Source organism: Callithrix jacchus, chromosome 15 (genome assembly GCF_049354715.1).
Source record: "Callithrix jacchus isolate 240 chromosome 15, calJac240_pri, whole genome shotgun sequence".
In the NCBI taxonomy this organism is placed as follows: Eukaryota; Metazoa; Chordata; class Mammalia; order Primates; family Cebidae; genus Callithrix; species Callithrix jacchus.
In genome coordinates, this window is record NC_133516.1 from 11,285,279 (window position 1) to 11,303,604 (window position 18,326).

Genomic DNA, 18,326 nt, shown 5'->3' on the forward strand with positions numbered 1-18,326 from the left:
ATACCCAGAAGGATAAATAACAGGGTGTTCAAGAAGTATCTGTACACTCCTGTTCATAGCAACATTATTCACAATAGCTGAAAGCTAGAAACAACAACCTGAATGTTCATTACTGGCTGAATGGATAAAGAATATATGGTACATCTACACAACAGAGTATTTTACAGCCTTAAAAAAAAGGAAATTCTCATATACACTACATCATGGAAGACACTCTGCCAAGTGAAGTAAGCCAGTTACAAAAGGACAAATGCTACATTATTTTACTTCTATCAGGTACCTACAAGAGTCAATTCATAGAGACAGTAGAATTGTGGTTCTCAGGGGATGGGGGAAGAAGGAATGGAGTGTTACTGTTTAATCAATGAGTATAGAATTTTAGTTTCACAAGAAGAAAGTTCTGGAGATGGATGGTTGTAATGGTTACATAACAACTTGAATGCACTGAATGTAAATGGTTAAAATGATAAATTTTATATTATGTGTATTTTACCACAATTAAAAAATAATAAAAAATTAAATTTTCTCAGTTAAATAGTCTAAACGGTAGATAACAAGAAATATAAAACACAAACCAAACAGCTCTGTTGAGTATTTTTAAGAGGGTACAGGGTTCCTGAGACAAACAATTTGAGAACTGCTGCTTTGGATGTAAATACATGCACATACTTTAGGGGCCTGTGAATGTCTGATTCGAGCTTTTACTTTTTGCCAAGTTTTTATTCTTAAGGGAACCAGAGCCCAATCGAATAAGCAATCAGTTAGAAACTGTATAGGGGGTAATTTCCCCAAATTCGGTCTGAAATAAAGGCATAAGATATTCTCCTGACTGCAGTCATAATAGTCAAAGGCTTAAGAGAAACCAGAGAGTGAAAAAAGACCCTATTCAGTATAAAAGAGATCAGATTCAGCTCTGCACTGCAGAACAAAACCAGCAAGGCTTACCTGCATGTTGTAAGACCCATCATGGTTATATGTTACAGCGATGGCTATATCTTCAAAAAAGAGAAAAAATAAAGAAAAATTAGGAAACATTTATTTAATAACTGAGATATAAAGAATCTCACTCAACCTAAAGACAACCAACTAACTAGTACCAATAAAGATGAATTTCAAACTTTTCTTTTTTAAAACAGAATTTCAGGGTTTTTTTTTGTTTGTTTGTTTTTAAGACAGGGTCTCACTCTGTCACCCTGATTGGAGTGCAATGGCACGATCATGGCTCACCACAGCCTTAAACCTGCTGGGGTCAGGTGATCCCCTCACCTCAGCCTCCCAAGGAGCTGGGACTACAGATGTGCCACCGTGCTTGGCTGGTTTTTTTATTTTTTTGTAGAGATGAGGTTTGCCATGTTGCCCAGGCTGGTCTTGAACTCCTGGACTCAAATGAGCCATCTGCCTAGGCCTCTCAAAGTGCTGGAATGACAGGCATGAGTCACTGCATCTGGCCTTGGGTTTTAGATATTTTAAGGTTGTAGAATGTTTTACATATTCTTCCCTCAACAAAAAGATTGCAGTATTATAACTTTGAAAATACAGGTTGGGCGCAGTGGCTCATGCTTGTAATCCCAGCACTTTGGGAGGCTGAGGCAGGTGGATCACGAGGTCAGGAGTTTGAGACCAGCCAGACCAATATGGTGAAACTCCATCTCTACTAAAAATACAAAAATTAGCTGGGTGTGGTGGCATGTGCCTGTAATCCCAGCTAATCGGGAGGCTGAGGCAGGAGAACCCCTTGAACCTGGGCAGTGGAGGCTGCAGTGAGCTGAGATCATGCCACCGCACTCCAGCCTGAGCAACAGAGTGAGAGACTCCATCTCAAAAAAAAAAAAAAAAGGCAATGAACTGGTAAAGAGAAGTTTTAGTTCAGACTAGAATCTGCCACCTGATCATCTCTGTCATTTTGACTCATTAAATCTCTGGCCTTGATTTTCTGAGCCATTAAATGGGTATAAAAATAAAACAATTACTAAATGAATGTGAAAGTGCTTTATGAATGGTAAGACTACATACACCTAATAAATTATTCATGTTACAGGCACATCTCACTTTATTGCCCTCTGCAGATACTATGTTTTTTACACATTGAGTTTATGGCAACACCATGTCAAGCATATTCTTCCAACAGCATGTGTTCACTTTATGTCTCTGTGTCACATTTTTGTCATTCTTACTATTTAAAACTTTTTTCTTTTTTGAGATGGAAGCTCACTCGGTTACCCAGGCTGGAAGTGCAGTGGTCAATCTTGGCTCACTGCAACCTCCGCCTCCTGGGTTCAACTGAATCCCCTGCCCCAGCTTCCTGAGTAGCTGGAATTACAGGTGTGCACCACCACGCCCAGCTAAGTATTTTTAGTTACAGACAGCGTTTCACCATGTTGGTCAGGCTGGTCTTGAACTCCTGACTTCATGATCCATCTGCTTTGGCCTCCCAAAGTGCTGGGATTACAGGAGTGAGCCACCACACCTGGCCTAAAACTTTTAAATTATTGTTATCTGTTATGGTGATCTGTGATCTTTGATATTACTACTTTAATTGCTTTACAGTGCCTCAATCCATACCCATGTGAGATAGTGAACTTCCTCAATGAATACTGTGTGTGTTCTTCCTGCTCCACTGACCAGTCATTCCCGTCTCTCTCCCTCTCTATGGGTCTCCTTATTCCCTGCGACAATATGATATTGAAATTAAGCTAATTAATAACCCTACAATGGCCTATAAGTGGTCAAATGAAGAGAAGAGTTACATGTCTCCCACTTTAAATCAAAAGCTAGAAATCATTAAGCTTAGTGAGGAAGGCACGTTAAAAGCTGAGATAAGTCAAAAGCTAGGCTTCTAGTCCCAAACTGCCAAGTTGTGAATGCAAAGGAAAAGTTCTTGAAGGAAGTTAAAAGTGCTACTCCAGTAAACACATGAACAGTAAGGTGAAGTAGCTGGGCGGGAGCAGTGACTCATGCCTGTAATCCCAGTGCTCTGGGAGGCCAAAGCAGGCCTGCTTGAGCCTGGGAGTTTGAGACCAATCTGGGCAACATACCAAGACCCCATCTCTAAAATAATGATGATGATGATGATAATAAATACAGTGAAACAGGCTTGTTGCTGATACGGACAGAGTTTTAGTGGTCTGGATAGAAGGTCAAACCAGCCACAACGTTCCCTTAAGCCAAAGCCAATCCAGAGAAAGGCCCTAACTCTTTTCGATTCAAGTAAGGCCAAGAGAAGTGAGGAAGCTGTAGAAAAAATATTTGAAGACAGCAGAGGCTGGTTTATGAGGTTTAAGGAAAGAAGCCATCTCCCTAACACACAGAGAAAGATAAAGCAGAAAGTATTGATGGAGGAGCTGCAGCAAGTTATCCAGGAAATCTAGCTAAGAAAATTGATAAATGTGGCTACAAAAAAAACAGACTTTTTTAGTGGAGACAAAACAGTCTTCTATTGGAAGAAGACGCCATTTAGGACTTTCAAAGCTAGAGAGGAAAAGTCAATACCTGGTTTCAAAGCTTCAAACGACAGACAGACTCTCTTGCTAGGGTTTAATGCAACCAGTGACTTTAAGTTGAATTAAATGCTCATTTACCATTCTGAAAATCCTAGGGCCTTTAAGAATGATGCTAAATTTGCCTGTGCCCTATAAATGGAACAACAAAACCTGGATGATAGCACTTATTATGCCACGGTTTACTGAATATTTTAAGCCTATTGTTGAGATCTACTCAATAGTGCTCAGATAAAAAATTCCTTTCGAAACATTATCACTCAGTGACAATGCACACAGTCACCATCCAAGAGCGCTGATGGAGATGTACAAGGAGATTAATGTTTTCACACCTGCTAACACAACATCCTTTCTGCAGCCCATGGATCAAGGAGTAATTTCAACTTTCATGTCTTATTAAGAAATATATTTTGTAAGGCAATTGCTGCCATAGATAGTGAGTCTTCTGATGGATCTCGGCAAAGTAAATTGAAAATCTTTTAGATGCCATTAAGAACATTTGTGATTCATGGAACAAGGTCAAATTATTAACATTAACAGGAGTTTGGAAGAAGTTAATGACTCACAGATGACTTTTAGGGGTTCAAAACTCTAGCAGAGGAAGTAACTGCAGGTGGTAGAAATAGCAAGGGATCTAGGATTGGAAGTAGAGCTTGAAGATGTGACTGGATTGTTGCATCTCAACAGCACTGCACACTGCAGAGAAATCTTTCATGAAAGGAAGAGTCAGCTGATGCAGCAAACCTCCTTGGTGTCTTATTTTACACAAATTGCTACTCACCCCAATCTTCAGCAACCACCACACTAAGTCAATCATAGCCATTAACACTGAGGCAAGACCCTTCGCCAGCAACAAGATTACAACTCACTGGAGGCTTAGATCAACATTAGCTTTTTTTTTTTTTTTTAGCCATAAAGCATTTCTAAATTAAGGTATATATATTGTTTGTTTAGACGTAATGTTATTGACATACAATAAACTACAATAAACAGAAATTTTTTTTTTTTGAGATCGAGTCTCACTCTGTCACCTAGGCTGGAGTGCAGTGGCGATGATCTCAGCTCACTGCAACCCCTGCCTCCCAGGTTCAAGCAATTCTGCCTCAGCCTCCTAAGTAGCTGGGATTATAGGCGTGTGCCACCATGTTCAGCTAATTTTTCTATTTTCAGTAGAGACAGGGTTTCACCACATTGGTCAAACTAGTCTCAAACTCCTGACCTCCTGATCTGCCCGTCTCAGCCTCCCAAAGTGCTGGGATTACAGGTGTAAGCCACCATGCCAGGCCTATAAACATAATTTTCGTATGCACGAGGAAACCAAAACCTTTGTTTGGCTTACTTTATTGCAGTGGTCTGGAAGCAAACCTGCAATAACTCCAGAGTAGGCCCAGATTACATTAGTATGGAACTGGTTGACTATCCAAGGAGACGAAAATCTAAAGTTTTGTGGGGTACAGTACATAGGTAAAAATCGATTTGTCTGCTTCTGATACTTCAACGATCATTTTGATGCTGCCAGTTCAAATCTGTTTCCAGCCCTAGCCTTCCTTCTCCAGGTGACCTCTGATTACTCATTCCCAGCTGGATCTTCCACAGGTGACTTCAGAGGAACATGGTGGGGCCAACAAATCATCTTCTCCTCCAGACCTGTGAGCTCCCTGACAGGCACCCCTATGCTCCTTGTCTTCCAGGCTTAAAGTCGTCCTTGCCTCGTCATTCTTTGCTTTCCACACGCAACAGTTACTACAAACCTGCCAAATTCTTCCCTTAAATACCTGTCCTATGCACCTCTCCTTCCATTCCTACCACTCTCCCCTGCCTCAGGCCCCACTGCCTCAGGCCTGGCTGATCTGAGGAAGTCCTCTGGGATCTTCCGGCTTCTCATCTCAATACTCAGAGCTAATGTCCTGACCCCATTCCAAATACTTGGCCTGATACTGAAGGTCCCAACCTCTCAGTCTTATTTCCTACCATTCTCCTCCATGGATGGCCTGATGCTCCAACCAAATGTGAAAATGGGACAATTAACATTCCCGCAGTGGCTCACGCCTGTAATCCCAGTACTTTGGGAGGCCGCGGCAGGCAGATTGCCTGAGGTCAGAGTTTGAGACCAGCCTGGCCAACACAGCGAAACCCCCTCTCTACTAAAAATACAAAAATTAGCTGGGCGTGGTGGTGCACACCTGTAATCCCAGCTACTTGGGAGGCTGAGGCAGGAGAATCGCTTGATGGCTTCTCCTTCACTACACGGCTGGTGCCCAGCCACAGCACAGAAACCCTATTGCCTATTCACATCAGGCTCCCTGTCCTTGGGAAGAGTCCACCTGGCCAGAGTTAATTTTCCCTCCTCTGCATACAAAACATCACTATGAGTCTCCCCTTATCCTGGTTTATAAAGAGTGATTTTCCTATCACTTGTTTCAGAAAAATTACCAAAATAAAAATGTTCACAAAAGTCAAATACTAAAGTATGTGAACTCCAGGGCCTGCACTCTTGACCACTACGCTCTGCATCTTCTCAACATACATACTTCCAAATGGTAAATTCCTTAAGAGAAAAAAAAACAGGGATAAAGACTTTTTTCCCTCTTTTCCACATCACTTGGCATGTCTATTTTATCAAAAACTTTGTACTCAATGTATAAATGAATGAAACTTCTCCACCCTGTATCATGTCAACAGGCTTTAGCTCTTCTAAAGTGCCTCCAATTACACCACAGCCATTTTCTTTGAATTTATAAAATATGACATGCATTTAACTGGCACGAATGCCAACAGATCACAGTAAAGACGCTACCAGGAAAACTCCTACCCTAGATATCTCTTGTCACCTACAAGAGACCTTAAATATCCTCTTAAACATTTAATAGGGTATACAAGTGTGGCATGTGTGCAGTTTTAGGTTAGCACATGTATCCTGGAGTGTGGGTTCAAATCCTGACTCCACCAATTACTTTTGGTGTGACTTCCGGAAAATTACTAATCTCTCTGAGCCTTGACCTTGGTATAGAGAGATTAGTAATTTATAAAGCTGACACTAATAATAACAACAATTTCACTGGCCTGTTCTGAAAATGCAAATAAAACAATCTTTGGAAAATGTTTAACACAGTATCTGACATATACCAAATACTCAATAAATCTTAGCTATTATTATCATTGAACTTGGGCAGGGTTCTGTGAAACAGGACCTCTAGTAGCAAAGTAAGAATAGTTTTCAAGCCTTGAATACTTAAAATAGTTGGTCATTCTCACTGAGATCACTAGAAGTTGCTTCTGCTTTAGACTCATAAATGCTTCTGGTATCTTTTTTTCTTTTAATGAAGTTTTATTTTATAAATAGCAACAGGATCTCACTATGTCACCCAGGCTGATCTCGAACTCCTGCCCTCAAGCAATCCTCCTGCCTTGGTTTCCCAAAGTGCTGAGATTACAGGTGTGAGCCATTGTGCCTGGCCTGGTCTCTTAAGCTTCCTGTTTCATGCACTTTTTAAAATTTAATTCTCGTCATTGCTAATTAGCATTTTTTGGAGACTTAGCTATATAACCTTTTTCTGAAAGCTGTTTCATACAGACTTGGATTATTTTCATAAAATATTGCCAAAGAGTGTAGTGAACAGCAACCATGTTGGCTTTTCAATTATGTATTTATTTTTTAATTAAAACTTTAATTCCAAAACCCCCAGCATACTTCAAATTAGTGCTTGGTGCTTTAGTGAAGAGCCATGCCAAATAACACAGTTTGCTTATGTGAATTATAATCACACATGTAATTCTTCTGTTTAATTCAGGTCGAAGAGGCCAGTGAAACTACTGCTTTTGATACTTGTATTTCACATATAGGAGTCTAGAGTAAGATACTTCCAGATTTTGGGAGCTGTCTTTTTAGGATGAAATGAGCTTAAATGGATGGGCTAGCTGTTTGCAGAATGCTACTATATAAAGGATGTCTACAAATTTTTGTTATAAAGGGTTGACAATATGCCCAATGTACTTACGGTAATGACCATCTAGGCTCAGGACTGAAAAATAACTGGAGTTATGACCCAACAAACTAGTGTGAACAAAATATTTGTTACTGAGTGAGTGTCTTCATAGAGGTGAAGTAAAAAAGATTTTCCAGCTGGGCGCAGTGGCTCACACCTGTAATCCCAGCACTTTGGGAGGCTGGGGCAGGCAGATCACCTGAGATCAGGAGTCCAAGACCAGCCTGGTCAATATGGTGAAACCCCATCTCTACTAAAAATACAAAAATTAGCTGGGTGTACCGGTGGGCGTCTGTAATCCCAGCTACTCAGGAGGCTGAGGCAGGGCAATCACCTGAACCAGGGAGGCAGAGGTTGCAGTGAGCCGAGATCACGCACTGCTCCAACCTGGGAAACAAGAGCGAAACTCCATCTCAAAAAATAAAGATTTTCCTCTGTCCAAAGAAGACGGTTCTGTGATCAGCTGACAAGAGGATTCTGCTCTACCTGGGAGGCACATTTTTATAACAGAACTATCACAGTTCAAAGACATCTCACATTTGAGGTTAGCCAGCACTCTGAGTTCTGACTCTGTGCCCATCGGGCTTCCCACGCAAACTGTCTTACAGCAGAAGGGATACAGTGACCAGCTATCATAGAATTCTGGTCCTGCTGCTACACTGCTCCAGCCAAAAGTTTAAAAACTGCCTTCCAGCTTAAGTGTCGGCCTCTTTTGACTTCAGTTAAAGTAAGCCAGTCCCTAAATTGAGCCAACTCAAATTAGTTTACAATTAAAAATCAATTTTCTACTAGAAAAATGGCGGAAACAGCATGAGAGTCAAGGTCAAAAAGAGCGAGTATGAATCCTAGCTCCACCACTTGCTAGCCTTGACTAAATTACTTCACTTCTGTGTCTTATCATCCATGCTTTCATCATCCACACATGGGTGTAACAGCGACTCCCCCTCATGTTGTGAAGATAAAAACTTACATGAGATAAGGCACCTAACAAATTATAGCTCTCTAGTGACCCACTTCTACCTGAATCACTGCCTGAGCAGTGGGCAATCGTCCCTCTCTGACATAGTTTTGGATATTGTTTTTCTTATTTAAAAGTATACATTATCCCTGCAGAAAAATTGCAAAGCAAAAAAAAAGTGCGAATTGTTGGGGACAAGGGGGTTTTTTGGGGCATATTTCTAATATTCTGGGGCATATTTCATCTCAGCTGTTTTGCTACATTTATTTCATGACATATTTTTAGAATATTTACAGAACATTTGAAAACTGCAAAGAAGAAAAGCAGATACCATGAACTCTACTACCCAGAGCTGATCAATTCTATTATTTTGGCATATTTCCTTCCAATATTTTAAAAATGTAACTGACTGATCATGACCAGGCTGGAATCCTCTTTTTCAGATTAATGTGCTATATTTCTATGACTCACCTTCTTCTTTTAATGAAACATTACTTACTGTTTTTGCCGTCTTTAAGAGTCATGTTTCTGGTATAAGAGATATTCAGTCTTCTTCCACTGCTAGATGAAAATGGAGAGAACCGATCTGGAAAAAATTTAAAATTCAGTAACAAATTCATGAGTATCAAGCCTGTGAAATTTATACCTTACAAAAGAAAACATAAAACGCTAGTCCTAAATTGGCAACTCAGATATGCTTTTTTTTTTGTTTTCTCATTGTTTCAGGTTTAAAGAGATAATTCTGTTTATATCTTATGGAATTCCATATTAAAAATTCTAGCATCTACTGAAGAATCTGAGTATTTGTAATCTAAACTCTCATCCTGCAGTAGCATAAGCTACACCATGGTCACCCCTTTTGATGGGGCAAATTCTTATTCATTCAAGGTCACTAAAGCCTTTACTATTCCCTGTTTTTTCTTTTACCTGGCCTCTTTTCCTCTTCTATGTTGTTGGTCCAGCCCTTAGAGGCATTGTTTTTTTTGACATGGAATCTCACTCTGTTGCCCAGGCTGTAGTGCCGCAGCACGATCTTGGCTCACTGAAACTTCCACTTCCTGGGTTCAAGTGATTCTCCTGCCTCAGCCTCCCAAGTAGCTGGGATTACAGGTGCACGCCACCATGGCCGGCTAATTTTTCTATTTTTGGTAGAGATAGGGTTTCACTGTGTTGGCCAGGCTGGTCTCAAACTCCTGATTTAAGTGATACAGCTGCCCCAGGCCTCCCAAATTGTTGGGATTACAGGCATGAACCACAGTGCCTAGCCCTTTATAGGCATTTGGGCGTACCTCCTCTACTGGACAATATCCAGAAGCTTCAGCAAAGCTAAGCTGATGTGATTTATTCTGAATCTCATCTCTGTACCAATTATAAACTTTTAAAAGGAAGGTCACAGTAAGAGAACACTCCATTCTAAAAATGTTAAGTTCAGGCTCAGGAATATCACATGGGACATATTTAGATGCATTTTCATTCAATGTAAAAGGATAAAATGAGGATAAAATCTTCTAAAGATGTAGCTTTCAGCACTTAAAACATTTTACATTTTAAGCTTTCAATATAGCTATCCTGAATGAATGTAAATGAGTCTAGAAATTAAATATAGGATTCCAATAGGGGATCCTATAATAATACAGGTTCAGTATCCCTATCCAAAATGCTTGGGACCAGAAGTGCTTTAAATTTCAGATTTTTTTTTTTTTTTTTTGATTTTGGATTATTTGCATTATATTTAACTGGCTCAACATCCCTGATCCAAATATCTGGACTCTGAAATGTTCCAATGAGCATTTCCTTTGAGTGTCACCTTAGTGCTCAAAAAGCTTCTGATTCTGGAGCATTTCGGATTTGGGATGCTCAAACAGTATAGGGTAACAAAATAATTATCAATAAAAGAGAAAAACAGATTAGATTTTTTAAAATTCTGTTTGCTCCAAAGGTCAGAGCTAGCCAGAAATGGAACAAGTTTGTGAGGGCTGAGATTGTGTATCAATTTAAAGGGAAGAACTTTCGAATGGGGGAACTGGCTGAAACTCTAAGCAACCCTGTGAGGTAATGAATTTCCAGTTTCCTGGGGTGTTAGGAAGAAGTTGAGCAACAACTAAGTGGGTGTGCTGAGGTAGAAGGGAATATATGTGGGTGGTACCAGGATGTACGCCTGCTGTGACCCTTCCTATGCTTGGATTCTATGACACTATGAAGTCTCCAGGTAGAAAATCACAGGATGGAAAGAGAGGAAGAAGTGATTCGATACTAAGTCATGGGTAACCCAAGGGAATCTAAGTCTCCTGTGTTCCGTCTTGAGACTGGGACAAAGGGAGCTGCTGCACGTACAGAGGATATAACAAAGTAGGCCCCCGAGGAGTGGCGAACAAAAGAAGTGGTAAGAAGTTAGCACAGGATGTGGGGAGAACAAGTGCTTGACTGAAAAGAGATTTCTACAGTGCTAGGTGTTTAGTTACACTACAGTTAATGGGTTAAATAGTGTTTACGGGTGCATCCATGGCAAGCCAAGAGCTTTCCTTCATACTAAAAAACACATCTGCAAAGAATGGTGTCAGTCACTGAGAGGTGAAAAGAGAGGCAAGGGGGCCACAGAGAGAGAAAAGCACGTTCAATGCTGATTCGCAACACTTGACAAGCAGAGGAAAGGGAAAAGCCTACCATACCATGTGTCTGGAGAGTGAAGGCGTCGGTCATGGCCTTCTCCTTGAGGATGAGGCCCAGGGCTGCCTGGCATAAAGTCTCTTTGGCTGCAGCCTTCCAACTGGGCAGCAGCTCTTTGTGGTGCTGAGGGATGAAGTCAGTGTGCACGTTCCCAGCTTCAAACTCTGGGTGGCCAGAGAGGTTAAGTAAGAAGTTGATATTGGTGTGCAGTCCAACAATCTAGGAAGAGAACAAAGCCCCATTTCCTCCTGAGCGGGGAAAACATGTTCAGAAAACCATCTGCTCTTTTTATCTAGGTATCTTCTACTGTGAACAACTCTTAGGAAAAATGAAAACCTACTAAGGTACCATGTGGAAACAGGACAATTCTCAGGAAAAACAAAACAAAAACTCACCTCACTATGACTATGTCCATTACTGTATCCATCCAGACTTAACACTTAAAATTACATTTTAATATGACAAAGGGGAGGCACGAAATGCCGTCATAGTAGGCAGTACAGAGGCACTTTGTTGACTCGGGTTAGGAAAGTAATCAATGTTAAGAAACATAAATGAAATTCATTTGCAAAGTATTGAAGACTTGCTGCTCAGAATACTTCCAGAGAATAGGAAGACTGCAAACCACAAGCAGGATTGCTATACTGGGGAGACGATAGGGTTAAATAACCTCAAAAGAGCTTCCTTCTAACACTCAAATCCAAATTTTATATACTGATACAAAAATTTTCAAAGGCATAAAATTAACCCAAATATACCAATAAATGGGATCGAAAGTAAAACCAGCTCTGAGCTGTGGGTTCGTTCATTCACTCATCCATTCCTTCATTCGTTTAACAGCCATTTCCAGAGCATCTCTTAGGTGGCAGGCTCTGATACAGGCACTGGGGACACAGTGAGGAACAAAAGGGATGAGGTCCCTGCCTTCACAGTCTCTGCTTACATTCTAGGGAAACAAGTAATAACGCCTGTAAACAGGCATCTAATATAATGTCATATGCCATCAAGAAAACGAAGGCTGGCTAAGAGGACGGAGAATAACAAAAAGTCATACTTTAAATGGGGTAGCCTGGGAAAGGGCTCAGAGCAGGAGAGCAGTGTAGTCAGGAGGGAGCCCTATAATCATGTAGGGGGGAGAATATTCTGGAAGACTGGACAGGAATGCATGGCTCCATGCTGAGTGGGTCTCAGAAGTGGCAAAGCGGCCAGTGTGGTTGGAGCCACAGAGACCAGAGCTTTGATCAATTATTAACGTAACAAGTTGAATAACTGGGTTAATAAATCCTTCTCTGAGCTAAATCAGTATGGTATGGGACTTTCTGCACCAAGGAAATTAATGTTCTACAGAAAAATAACAAACTCTATCAAAGGGACGAAACTGAACATAATTATTTTACTTCAGAGAAAAATTACCAGACTATAGGTCACACTGAGTAGGGAAAACAACATTCAAGAAAACATCTGCTTTTATTTCCTAAGTATTTTCTACTGAGGGCAGCTCTAAGGGAAAATAAAAAACCTACTAAGGTACCATGTATAGCCAGTCTTATCTACAGAGTGAACAGGATTTCCCTGAAACACAGCACTGACACTAGCAATACTTCGTAATCTTTCTTTTGTAACTGAAATCAACAAATCCTCAAACCCTGTTCTGGCCCATGCAACATTCTCCCCTATGAAATTATTGTTTGGGCAACTGATGGAAATAGAAGGCAAAGGCTGACCTCTGGTGCTGACCAAACACATCAAGGTCACTGGCATGGCCTCAGGTCACTCACATGGTACTGATGAAGGCTGTACCTCAGTTTTGTCAACGCCGCCTGGCGATCTGCCGCCCACACGACCAGCTTCGCAATCATGGGGTCATAATGCACAGAAACTTCATCTCCTGAAATTGAAAACCATGGTAACCCCTTCAAGTCAAAACATAAAGGAATAAAACACAACGAGCAAGACATTTTGTTATGTACATTTCACGCTTAATCCTCATAAACCCCTGCATGATAAATAACATTGCCATAAATTTTTTCATGAGGACCCTGAGGTTCAGAGGGCTTTGAAAACTTGTCAAGTGTAACGAGGGTGGGCCACCCAACAGCACCAGGCCATAACATGGTGATCAGTGGCACACGACCTGGCTCTCCCTGTCCTGTCTTCTTCTGAACCTTCTTTTTCCTTCTCATTTTGAAAGTCAATACAATCTCCCACTACCCTCTCACATTGCCCTTAGCATTCCCCTCCCTCCACTCCTTCAGTTTCCGCACCAGTCAAGCAGGTTTAATAATTCCTCTGTCCTGCAGGGTTGTTAGGAAGAGTGGCAATCAAGTGACAAGTGCCACACCAATGGCATCTGAACCAGAGGACATTCCAGAGGACTGGTTAGAAATGGTTCAGGTGGAAAGGATGTGTGCTGTAAAGAACATTGTTACAGGGTCTTTCCAGGCTTTTGGCAGTCACTTGACCTCTTTGAACCCCAGAGTCCTTATTGATAAGATTAAAGATGGCTGCAGAACAAAGGAAGGAATCCATGAGACAAGCAGAGTTAAGACGCTTCGCTGGTAAGTTAAAAAATCTACTAACTACCAAATCTTGCTGTGGCTTATCCAGAGCTCTCAAAATGCTGCCAATTTATTTTCAAGAAGTCCTAAATCCTCATTTTGGCTTTCAAGACACTATATGATTCACCTTCAACTCATGTCTTCAGCCATGTATTTTCTTACTATTCTTTAAATATACCTTATTCTCTTCTCTTCACTCTTCATTGTGCTGTTAAATCTACCTACCTAAATCCATTCCAGTCATCTTCTTAAAAGCCTGTCCTGGGCAGGCATGGTGTCTCACCCCTGTCACTTCGGCACCTTGAGAGGCTGAGGCAGGCAGATCACCTGAGGCTAGGAGTTTGAGACCAGCCTAGCCAACATGGTGAAAACCTGTCTCTACTAAAAATGCAAAAAAAAAAAATCTGCTAGGCATGGTGGTGCACACCTGCAATCCCAGTTACTCAGGAGGTTGAAGCATGAGAATTGCTTAAGCCAGGGAGATAAAGGCTGCAGTGAGCCAAGATCACACCACTGTACTCCAGCCTGGGTGACAGAGCGAGACCCTGTCTCAAAAAAAAACACAAAAAACAAAAACAAACTTGTGCTGTTTATATCAGTGTAATGTAAGCTCTTACCCCTGAGAATTGCTATATCCCATCACTGTATAACTTATTCCATCAACTGAAATTAAGATGTCAGGAGACAGTGGAGGCTCCAGAGCACTGACTCAGGAACCAGACTGCCTGGGTCTGACCTTGGCTCCAAGGATGACCTTGGACAAGTGACTTAACTCCTCTGTGCTCCAGTTTCCTCATCTAGAAAGTAGGGATGATAATAACACCTACTCACAGGGCAGTTCTTATGGTGAAATGAACACATTTAGAAAAATCACCTGGCAGTGTCAGTAAGTAAGAAGTGCTAAGTAGGCCGGGTGCGGTGGCTCAAGCCTGTAATCCCAGCACTTTGGGAGGCCGAGGCGGGTGGATCACGAGGTCAAGAGATCAAGACCATCCTGGTCAACATGGTGAAACCCCGTCTCTACTAAAATTACAAAAAATTAGCTGGACATGGTGGCGCGTGCCTGTAATCCCAGCTACTCGGGAGGCTGAGGCAGGAGAATTGCCTGAACCCAGGAGGCGGAGGTTGTGGTGAGCCGAGATCGCGCCATTGCACTCCAGCCTGGGTAACAAGAGCGAAACTCCGTCTCAAAAAAAAAAAGAAGTGCTAAGTAATCACTAGTTATGACCACTGTCATTAATCATATGCTGAAATGCCACAGCTCTTCGATTTCTTTACTGTAATTTTTTAAATTATTATTTACCTTGTACTAAGTTTATGTATTAATTCTCCAACTTGACTTTATGTCCCTTGAAGGCAGTACGCCTTGGGCATAGCAGATATCAGTCATCTTAAATCATTTTTGGAACGAAGCAAGGTAAAAAAAAAAAAAAAAAGTAAGACAGTACACATGAAACATTTCCTGGTTCGGTTTGACCGAGTACTGCTGAATCTCAAAAAAAGAGAGCCCACTGTTTTAAAATACTCCCTATTCTTTAAAAATAACAATTTCTGAGGGAAAAAGTAATGGTTACCAAGAAATCACTTAAATTCTTTATTTTAAAATATGCTAGACATTTCCATAAGACTCAGGGATAAGAATCTGTCCAAAAATAATAATGTACTAAAAACTTAAAAAGAATGAGATCCTTAATTTTATTCACTTGACCTTGCCGTACTCCAGTCTCAATCCTAGTGCAAGGGTCTGCTGGCGGGGTAGAGAGGTGCACCAGTGGTCCAGTCCCAGGCAGGAAGTTACGGCTAGGATCTTCTGCGTATATTCTAGCTTCGAAGGCATGGCCCTGCAGAGGTATTTCTTCCTGGCTCAAAGGAATCATTTCTCCTGCTGCAATCTGGTAACAGAATAGTATTTCTCATGAAATCTACTGTATAACAGCTACAAGACTTAGTAAATCAATGGTCTTGCTTTTTTTTCTAGGTAAAATGTACATTTAGGTTTTGCAGTGCATCCAAATAAAAAGTATTATTTTGTCTACTCACTTGGGTATTGGGCAAAACAAAATGCAAAATAAATGCAGCTTGGGAATATACTCTATTATTTGGGTATCAGAGTTTTTAAATGGAAAAAGTAGGCAAAGTGATGGCTACCTTACAAATATAAAAATCAGTGTTTGTTTCACATAATCAAAACCAAAATTTCTTACTGGCAAGATACTCTGTTTTCATTTAAAACATTAGCACTCAGTTCCCAAATCAATTGTTTTTTAAAAATAATACATTATTAGCGTTTAGGACTAGATTCACATGCAAAAAGTGTGGCTGGCGTTATCATCCTATATTGTATTCTTCATCAGTAAGTGGGTGAAAAAGCAGAATAGAAAGGGAGCATGGGCCGGGCACGGTGGCTCACGCCTGTAATCCCAGCACTTTGGGAGGCTGAGGCGGGCAGATTACCTGAGTTCAGGAGTTCACAACCAGCCTGGGCAATATAGTGAAACCCTGTCTCCACTAAAATACAAAAAATTAGCCAGCCGTGGTGACATGTGGCTGTAATTCCAGCTACTCAGGAGGCTGAAGCAGGAGAATTGTTTGAACCCGGGACGTGGAGGTTGCAGTGAGCCGAGATCACGTGACTACACTCCAACCTGGGTGACAGAGAGAAACTCTGTCTCAAAAAAAAAAAAAGGTTGGGGGGGAACATGATGTTTTACGATGCTTTTTCAATTTATAAACAGGGTGATCAGGATTGCTTGCTGTTACTATAATTATTATGATTTTGGCTATGATGTATCAATACCACAAATCATGCTCTTCAACTAAGTAGTATAACTTGAAAAAGGCTATTGGAGAACACACTGTCACTTTCTCTCTTTACTCTCAAGTTTTTTTCCAAGATGAGAAAATGAAAACAATAGAAAGCAACAGAAATACAGGAAAAAAGGCTCTACGTAACTTAGCATGACATTCAACTAGACAGGTAAGTATAAAACAGAAGCAAATGTTTCATTTATTTAAATCTGTAAATACGAAAGATCAGGAACCACAGCAGTTCAGAATGAAAGGAGGCCGGGCGCAGTGGCTCACACCTGTAACCCCAGCACTTTGGGAGGCTGAGGCAAGCAGATCACAAGGTCAAGAGATCGAGACCATCCTGGCCAACATGGTGACACCCCATCCCTACTAAAACTACAAAAATTAGCTAAGTGTGGTGGCGCACACCTGTAGTCCCAGCTACTTGGGAGGCTGAGGCAAGAGAATTGCTTGAACCCAGGAGGCAGAAGTTGCAGTGAGCCAAGATCACACCACTGCACTCCAGCCTGGTGACAGAGCAAGACTCCGTCTCAAAAAAGAAAAAAAAAAAAAAAAAAAAAGAAAGGAAATGGAACTAAGTTAAATGCCCTTATGGCAGTGTATTTTGAGAACACCTCAGGCTCTGCAGCCAGATTGCCTAGTTCAAATTTTGTCTCTATACTTAGTCATCTGGACAAGTTTCTTAAGGTTTGCATGCTTCAGAGAAAAGCATCTAGCATACACTAAGCACTATGTTACCTATTATCATTCTATCCTTATCCTTCACCATTAAATATTCTTTAATGTTTTAATAAAGAATTCTGGGCCGGACACAGAGGCTTACGCCTGTAATCACATCACTTTGGGAGGCTGAGGAAGGCAGATCACCTGAGGTCAGGAATTCAAGATCAGCCTGGCCAACATGGTGAAACCCCATCTCTACTAAAAATACAAAATTAGCTGGGCGTGGTGGGACGCACCTGTAATCCCAGTTATTCTGGTGGCTGAGGTAGGAGAATCACTTTAATGGGAGGTAGAGGTTGCAGTCTAGCCTGGGCAAAAAGAACAAAACTCCATCTCAAAAAAACAAAATCCATGTTTAACTATTAAAAAATAGAATGACGATGTATCCATATTCCAAGATGAGATCTTCTTTCTAACTCGACGGCCCCATTTCCACCTATGTTCACCTTGATTTGTCTTTGCCTGTCCATTTTCCTCCAAGATTGGCTTCCACTTGAGCCCAGAAGAGACAGGCCCCAGTCATGCCTCTGGGTATATGGAGATAGGTGCCATCTGAGTTCTCTCAGGCTGACAGTGGGTCTCCGGAACCCCTAACCTTGACATTTTCACCAGCTTTCCCTGAACACCGTTAACCATCTGTACCTGCAGCCTGAACCCAGAACACACATCAGTCATCATCCAACCCTTGCTCTAGGAAGCCTCTGACTACAAAGGCAGGTCCTCAAGCTTGAACTCTTGATTCACCAAATGTGAGCCCCTTTGTTTTACCTGTTTGGAGCCAGACACCAACTGCCTTGAACTCTACAACCCAGGTCCAGCAGCTTCCCTACATTCTAGAGCCCTCCCCAGAAGATAAAAGCTGGCTTCTCTTTCTGAAGAGCCTTGACAACCTCTTAACAAGAAATAAATGTCTGCTGGTATCCCTCATGCCCATAAGCTTTCTCCTTCCTTAATCCTTAGAAACTCTTTTTATCTCTATGATTTCCAAAGTCTAAACTGTCTTGATTAATGCTTCAGAAAAATTATCCTCCTTTTCCTTGAATTCTGGAAATATAAATGCTCTTCCTAGAAGTTTCCAAAGCCACTACAGTTTTTCTTGACACTCACTAAAACTTACTAGCTTGCT

The 18,326-nt window shown here is 41.2% G+C and overlaps 1 protein-coding gene across 4 annotated transcripts in view; it reads right to left on the reverse strand.

Annotated features, from left to right (window-relative positions):
- The window catches only part of MCCC1 (methylcrotonyl-CoA carboxylase subunit 1), an 82,738-nt gene that overhangs the window by 10,711 nt on the left and 53,701 nt on the right, over window positions 1-18,326 (reverse strand). For all 4 annotated transcript variants that reach the window (XM_078350236.1, XM_035274606.3, XM_035274605.2 and 1 more), the window contains 5 exons: window positions 15,375-15,558; window positions 12,887-12,996; window positions 11,111-11,327; window positions 8,941-9,027; window positions 946-995 (listed from right to left, as the gene is read on the reverse strand). In XM_078350236.1, the coding sequence (XP_078206362.1) occupies window positions 946-995; window positions 8,941-9,027; window positions 11,111-11,327; window positions 12,887-12,996; window positions 15,375-15,558 (648 nt within the window). The remainder of the gene's footprint in view (window positions 1-945; window positions 996-8,940; window positions 9,028-11,110; window positions 11,328-12,886; window positions 12,997-15,374; window positions 15,559-18,326) is intronic.